The sequence below is a fragment of the Rhea americana genome, unplaced genomic scaffold, assembly GCF_003343005.1.
Source record: "Rhea americana isolate MKP2758 unplaced genomic scaffold, rheAme1 scaffold_22, whole genome shotgun sequence".
NCBI lineage: Eukaryota > Metazoa > Chordata > Aves > Rheiformes > Rheidae > Rhea > Rhea americana.
In genome coordinates, this window is record NW_028186329.1 from 7,930,385 (window position 1) to 7,938,444 (window position 8,060).

General features: G+C 36.7%; 1 protein-coding gene across 1 annotated transcript; it reads left to right on the top strand.

The window, feature by feature from the left end:
- On the top strand, window positions 1–2,390 carry CUNH15orf61 (chromosome unknown C15orf61 homolog). Its single transcript, XM_085305452.1, has 2 exons — window positions 1–371; window positions 2,060–2,390. The coding sequence occupies exons 1-2, from the start codon at window positions 38–40 to the stop codon at window positions 2,185–2,187; spliced, it is 462 nt and encodes a 153-aa protein (XP_085161578.1). The 5' UTR covers window positions 1–37; the 3' UTR covers window positions 2,188–2,390.
- Window positions 2,391–8,060: the final 5,670 nt, after the last annotated feature.

An 8,060-nucleotide genomic window follows, 5' to 3' on the forward strand; every position in this document is an offset into this window, starting at 1 on the left:
AAAGCGCGCACGCGCGGCGGCGGGTGTCGGCCGCGGGATGCTGGCGCTGCGGCGGCTGCATGAGGCGGCGCTGAGCCTGCTGCTGCGGCGGCGGGGGGCGGCGGCGGCTCGGCCGGCCGCCTCCGAGGTGCTGAGCCAGCACCTGCGCCAGCGCGGCCTGCCTCACTGGACCTCGTACTGCGTCAAGTACAGCGCCGTGCGCAACGACCAGTTCGGGCTGTCCCACTTCAACTGGCGGGTGGACGGCGCCAACTACCACGTCCTGCGCACCGGCTGCTTCCCCTTCGTCAAGTACCACTGCTCCCGCGCCGCCCCGCGGGACCTGGCGCTCCAGAACGCCGCCTTCACCGCCCTCAAGGTCCTCAACGCCGGTGAGTGCCCCGCGCGGGGGGCCGTCGCCGTCCCCCCACGGAGGGGTGGCGGCGCGGAAGGGGGGGCGCGGTGGGGCCGGCGGGGCTGGCCGGGCGCTGCCCCCCCCCCCCAAAAAAAAAAAAAAAAAAAGAAAACAACAAAACTTTGTGCCCTCGGAAGCTTTAAAAACGCGGAGCTGTAAACGGGGGTTGTTGGGGAGCTTGCTGGGGTCTGGATTTTCTGCCCAGTTGCGAGGAGGAAAAACTAAACTGCCTTAAAGCAAACGGGCGAGCGCTTATTATTTAAATGGATACCGTCAAGTGGTGTGGATCGCTTCGCCATCTAAAAATCTGCGTTCTGTTACTGTAGATGAATTTGCTCTAAGCAAATAAACGGGCGCTAGCAGGGGAAAAAAATTGCTTCTTAGGGCCTGGGTTAATTTTTTCATCTTATGTACAGACAGTGACTTACATAGTGGAGGACTTGGACCCATTTTGATCTTAAAATATTGCTACAAAAAAAATAGTCAAAAGTTAAAATGCAGTATTTACTACGAATTTAAAAAATGGTTATAGGTGTGTTTTGAAATATATTAATCAAAACTCATTTTCAGTGTACAGATATGACATTTCATATTTAAGTACAGGTAGTTATAGTAGGGTTTCTAATTTTATCAGTTTGTTTTCATATGTCATTCAAAAAATATTTTTTTAAAAGTTGCTCACTTGCCAGTCTCTTCTGATTTTCCTTTTTTTTTTCTTTTTTTTTTTCCTGTATATAATGTGCTTCCATTCCTCGTTTTGTGATCTTTCTGGACTGACATAGTGAGAAAATACAATCATCAAGATGGATTTCTCTGTAATAATTTTAAATCCAATGTTATCTTTCACTCCATACAGTCAGACCTAACCCACCTTTCTTGCAGCCATCCCACTGTTTTATATTTAAATGATCTGCAAGCATGACTGAAATGTCAACTCATCTCCCTCTTTTGATATCTAGCTTAAGCACTTAAGTAACTTCAAGCACATTAAATCCAGTGTTTCAGTACCTCACGAAGTTCAGGGCCTAAATTCATCTCAGTTTTCACCCCCTCAACATTAAGTAAAATGTTCATGTTKTTTGTAGTAGATGCGATACTGAGCAATACTAGAAATGTTAGGACTTTGTACAAATACCTTTATACCCAGTTTAGTTTTGTTTTGTTTGCGTTGATAGTTTTGACTACTGATCAGATTTTCCCATAAGCAACTTCATGGTGATTTATGAAGTCACTACCTGTTTTCCATCCTATTTCTACTTTGATATATAGTGAAACTATGAACAGATAACTAAGTGGATGTCTAGAGAGTTCATGGTTTAGCATGTGGGGTTTTTTTAATCAGTAAAAATTAGGCTGTATACATGACAATGTTTTACTTCTTCCATACTGTTATCTTCCCCCCCCCCTTTTTTTTCTCTAATTCTAGTCTACTACTGTTTTTCTTAAACTACCTCTTGATTCTTGCATTTTTGCTCTACAGGAAACGTAGTATGTACTGACAGCTTTGCTTGTAAGAATTTCAGCACAGGCAATATGTTAATAAAGCTGCTTTTACATGAATGCATTTCCTCTCATTTCAGAACCATTATTCTTTACAATTAATACAGAGGTTTAATTTTCCTGGCTTRCTTTCTTTGAGTGTAACATGTTTTTATTTTTTCTTAGGCATCCCAACTTTACTATATGGAATTGGTTCCTGGTTCTTTGTCAGTGTCACAGAGACTGTTCATACGAGTCATGGCCCAGTTACTATTTATTTCCTAAATAAAGAAGATGAAGGTGCAATGTACTGAAATCATGCCCTCAAGTACCTGTTATTTGGTGGGTTTCCACGTTACAGCTACTACAAATATCTACTGCCTCAGAATAAAAAAAAACTGAAGGCAATTCTCCGTTTTTTCAGTATCTATTTTTATGTAATATGTTGTCTGCAGGAAGCTTTATTGTGGTGGATTTTTTGAGTTTTTTTTTTTTTTTTTTTTTTGTTTTTTTTTTTTTTGTTGGCCCTAACTAGCAAGGCAGAACTGCAAGAAATTATATTCATTTTTTGTAGAAGTTAGTAAAGTTGAAAATGTTAAAGCCTTGGGAGAAGAATTAATTTTTCTAAGGGTGTTAGAATTTGCTAAAGTCAGTGATAAGAACTGCTGAATAAACTTCAGAATATTTAAAAAAGATACATCTACCAACTTACAGAACTGAATTGTAGTGTGTGGGTAAGGAAACTTTCTCAAAACATTGCATGTAATTATAAGCTTAGAATATAGACTGTAACTAGATGTTTGATAATACATTAATTGTTATAGTTGCTTGCTTGTTTGAATGAGTCCATGATACTGACTCTTCACAACTGCGTGGAAGACTTTTGGAAAAACACCATCCCAAAAGATTATGTATATATTACATGTCTTCAAATGATATTTAAATAAAATATCTAAAATATGTTTTATGCTTGTGTTTTTTGCAATTCTTGAACTCCAGGTATCTGTATCTTTTTGTTGTTGTTGCTTCATTACTTTATAGGTAAGTAACAAAACCCAACTAATCCAGAAGACTGAGTTTCATGCCTGAACTTACAAGTTGTTATTTTTAAATAATGCAGGAGAACGGGAAAAATACCATCCTCAGTTTGTGGTACAAAAAGCTATTTTCTCCAGTTGTAACTGAGAACAAGCAAACATGGAGAAAAGACTTAAATTCAGCCAGAAACCTTGAAGAAGCAGCTTTTAGGGAACTATTTGTATAGTGGAAAGTACAGAATAGCTGGATAATTAGTTCAAACACCATATTATTGGTGCTGAGTTTAATACCAGCAGATAATCCTATCCATTCCAAATTCCAGATCTGGTGACTTAAGTTATTTATTCTACTTTCCATAGACTGGAATATAAATGTAAAATGGGTAGGGATTGTTTTTGGAGGGGAGGAAAAAAATCACTGTTTCCAAATAAACAACTATCAAGCTGTGACTATACTATAATGTAATTTAAATACTTTTTACTTAATTCCAGATAATGGAACTGTTTCCCACTTAATGAAGCAATACATGTGATTTTTCTAAAAGCAACACTAAATTACACTTTAATCAAAGAAGCACTTACACTACTGTATTTAATTTTGGAGAATATTCTTGACACAAGTTAAATGAGTCTCAGAGATGAAGAGATAGTATTATAAGAAACATCATTAATAATACTGACTGTTGGCATTTTTCTAGAACTGATTTTCACTGTATTGAGTAAAGTTAAATAACTGCAGCTCGTAAGTTTAAAGTCAAATACTGTTCATTCATTGCCACAGATCTTGTCAATATCTTGCTGTAAAGGTTTAGTCTCAATGCAAGGTTGATAAAATGGTTTTTAATTACCAGACTATAAATACAGCTCCTCATTGGAGTTGCACCTCCACTCACTGCAGCTTGTTTGATTTCTGATAATGTGTACTGCTGACTTTGCTTACCTGTTTTTCAATAAATGCAGGCAGCATGACTCCTTGTCCATACAGTGATGGGCAAGTCTCCTTAGAGAACATCTTTGACAAACTACCCTATTGATTAGTGCAATTCTGTGCTGCTTGCAGCATTAAATAGAGACTTGATTTCTTGTTCAATGATCTCACTGTGTAACAATTAAGCAAATGTAATATTTTCTTGTATTACATGAAAATCAATAGACCTCTTGCTCTTATGAAGTTGATCATGCTAAAGGATGAACTAGAAGATGTCTGAGGGCAAAGTGCAAAYATAGTATCATTCACTACTTTCATTAACACTTATAAAAAGCCCGTTGGAGTACTTAAATAAGCTATTTATAAGGCCTAATGCTTGAGTTAATAAATCATTACAAAATCCCTTTCAAGTATGAATATAAACAGACTTTGTTGTCTTCAGCCAAAGGTAAAACACTTCATCTGGCTTTCATTTTCTTTTTGCTGTAAAGGGTTTCTTCTTAGTATCTTTTTATCGCTTATTCTTGAGCTTTGACTTGAATGCAAGATGGAAATGTTGTGGGACAAAAAGGGCCAGAAAGATTCATCCCATCTTGTCTAAAGAAAAATCTCTGTAAGGCTCTGGGAGACAAGGGAATGGCAAGCAAGGATATGCGTGCAATATGCAGTTCTGTGATAACCTCAGCACTCAGAGGAAACTTTGCTGTGTTAGCTTTCTATTCCCCATCACCATAAACTCTCTCACCTTGTAGCTGTCAGATCCTAAACAGACAATCCAGTATGAAGAGAACAGTCTTCTATTATAGAGAAATCCAAGCGTTTGAACCCAGGGGAATAAAAGATGACTTTAAATACAGGCTTTCTAACTTTTTTTRTTGTTCAAAGGTACTCTACTATACTACTACTGTTCAACGCATTATGTATTTGCATACGTAGCACCAAACTATGGTATCTTTGCTTGTAAGGATCTTTTAGGTTGTTCTATAACCTCGCTGCTTCAGAAGGCAAACTTGTAGGGAATGAGGCTTTATTCCACAATAACTTAYTTGTAATTGTTTTAATTAGCAGGTTCCATTTTGTATGTATTATGTTGTACATATGCATACAATTATGCTGATATTTTGTTATAGGTGATTGAACTACAAAATGACCTTTCTAACTTTTGCTGATTTGATTTGCTCCATTTCCATTTGAAACCAAATGTAGTTTATCTTGTAACTCTTGCCTTAATTTTCTCTCTACTGTACTCAAGGATGATGTTTAAATGAGTGAGAGATGACACAAAAAGGCAAAAAGCTTTGTTTCACCTCACTTAACAACTACTTCAGATAAATGAAACCTTATTCTAAACCCAGAGGATCAGATAGCTACTTGTAGCAGTCTCTTTTTAAACAGTAATGACTACTGGGTGCATCTTAACCTAAACGAGTGCTTAGCATTACATCTTACCTAGGTCAATGGTCTCAGGTATCTGAGTTAAACTGTGTTACTGTAAATTAATGGAAAATGTAACTGCGCTTTGCTGAAAGATCAATGTCCAATAAAGGCTGCACAATCAAATCTTGTTGCAATGATTGAGGTCCTTAATTGCCTTTCAAAGATAAGGTGGTAATCAACATAGGTTTAACTGATCTTTTTTACCAGTTCAATTACATGCTAATGACTACAGCCAAGTCAGGATCTTTAACTACTTATACTTATTAAATCTTATGTTTGTAGTGAAAAATTACTTAAACTGCACAATCGATAAAGCCCAGGTCTTAATTACTATATTTCACTTTTATACCTTTTTGTGTGTTTGACAAATTTTTCACCAGAGACTTTGTAGAACTAATGATATTGCTCCAAGAACTACCATTTTCTGTTACTGTATACTTATCCAAATTATAAGACATGGATGTTTTTGTGCTTGTTTTAATGAAGTTTTTTGATCTCTAATGCAAAACATCTGTGCTAGGCATCTTACTTTACATAAAGATCACTTTTTTATGTATGGTAGCACTCCTCTTATGACTAGAATAGAAGAGGTACTGCTTCCTGACCTTCAGGTAAACACAACTGCAACTCGAAGTACCCAACTTTTCTTTTCAATGCAAGCAAATACTAGATTGAGATATTACCTGTGAAGTTAAGAAAGGATTAATACTCTCAGTTGTTTATGATCATACTTTCACATTTCCTCACGAAAATGTTGCTCTGTTCCCTTCCTCTTAAGCCCCTTTCTTCCCCTGAAGCTGTATACAATAGCGCTCTCGAGTCTCCAGAAGAACCTGGAGCCAAATGACCTTTCATTGACATCAGCATGTTAGATGTATCCTTAACTTAGTGTTTTTGAAATATTGTAACTATGAATATGTAGCAGCATTAGGTAAATATCTTTGTTTTTTTATTTCCTCTTTGTATTTAATGGTCTTTATTCCCTATGCAAATGTTGCCAGTCACTAATGGACCTTAGTTTCTCAACACTCTCGTGAAGCAGAGCAGCAGTATCCCCTTTGTAACAGCAGAGGACTATCTGACAAAAGTAGTATACCTTAGTTTGTATCCGAGTCTGAGCTCCCAGGCAAGTTTGTGTAGCCTTGCTGGGCTCACTTGTGCACAATGAACAGTGYGAATACTAAAATTCCATAAAACTATAGTTTTGAGGAACTACCATTTAAGAAAAACCGTCAGTCCTGAGAGCTTCTACAGAAGTACACTGTAATCAACTAATTTTTTTATTTAAAGCAGTTGCAACTCTGCAGCTGTGGAGTAGGAAGGCAAATTAATTAGTCATCAACAGAGAAGAAGGATACTCTTTCCCCCARCCCCTCTTCACTGTTGAGATTAAAGAAAAAGAAGGGAAGGAGACTGAAGATATGAAAACTCTTACGTGAAGATGGATGCACTAAGCAAATAAGAGCCTTTAGCAAGAACAGTTTCAGTGAAATAAAAAGGGAAAGGATGGGTTTGGTAAAGATAATGTTTACACTTTGACTGAAAATGAACCAAAAAAGTTAGAGGAAGTGGCTTGCCTAGGCTTGGTACTCTTTTGAGTTAGAAGTACTCTCAAACCTATTGATACTCCTTCCTTTGCTAACATAGTCTGGAAAAGGAGAACACGAATTTAGAGTTTATTCTTTCTGCATTCAAAAAAAGCGTGTTATTGTACGTTAGCATGGACAACTAATATGATTTAAAATTTTTGATAAAATAGAGTTGGCTGGAGTTATTCTGTAGGCAAGCAGAACAAACTAGAAAAATCAGGGACTGACTGAATAGTTACCTTGGAGAACCTAACTGCGGTAAAAAAAATCCTCAATATCTAAATCTCTTTATGAATGCTAATCATAAATTTCCCCAATGCATGTTTTATTGAAGGAAATTTAAGTATTTTATAGTAGTTGAATGCCCTTAGGTCTCTGATTAGGACCAACTTTTTCTGAAACAAATGAGACTTGCTTTCATACATTATTTACTTTGGCCATTTAAATTAAATTGGCTATTGCTATAACCTTCCTTAATCTTCTTCCATATTCACTACTGAAAAGTAAGTAATGGTTCTGGGAACTGGTTTGATTTTATCCTCAAAATACGCATATCTATGAAGGGTATGTCAAGTTGTGCATTCCTGAGCTGTGTCATGCAGTTTAAATGTGCCAAGAAAGAATGAGTGCTTTGGAGTTACAGGAAGGGAATTTTTGAAAGATGGTTGTATATTCAAGTTTATTTAAAAGATTTTTTTTTCATTTCTAGAGCAGATGTTATTACTGTGTTGGTGATTAAGAAGTCCTTCAAATAAAGCACAGATGCAGTAGGACATCAAAATTTGCATTAGGACAGTCAATGCATATTATTGACCTTTGTGAATTAGTCAGTGAATAAATGCGGCTGAAATAAAGGCTAAAGTATCACAAAATATATATTACTCAAAGACAAGTGTAGTTTARCCTTAATTATTTATGCTAATACATAATAATGTCCTAGTTAATACACTGTGATATGTTTTTAGAAAGTAAGGAAGTCCTAGTAACATGAGACCTTTCTGCAGCAAGCTGTAAGAGGTCATGATTTTACATGAGTTCAAGTTATCCTAATAGAATAAAACTGTAAAACACGAGTCAAAGCAGTCCTTCAGACAAAAAGTCTGATCAAGGAAACTTTCAAATTTAAAAGGCAAATTTCAAAATATAACACTTCTAGAGGACATTTTGAATTTTTGGACAAAACTCTAAATATTACA

What these genes read in the sequence shown, in the direction of transcription:
- CUNH15orf61 (XM_085305452.1), top strand. Translation starts at nt 38, where the DNA reads ATGCTGGCGCTGCGGCGGCTGCATGAGGCGGCGCTGAGCCTGCTGCTG. An exon ending in CCTCAAGGTCCTCAACGCCG is followed by an intron (nt 372 to 2,059) that starts GTGAGTGCCCCG and finishes ATTTTTTCTTAG; the next exon opens with GCATCCCAACTTTACTATAT.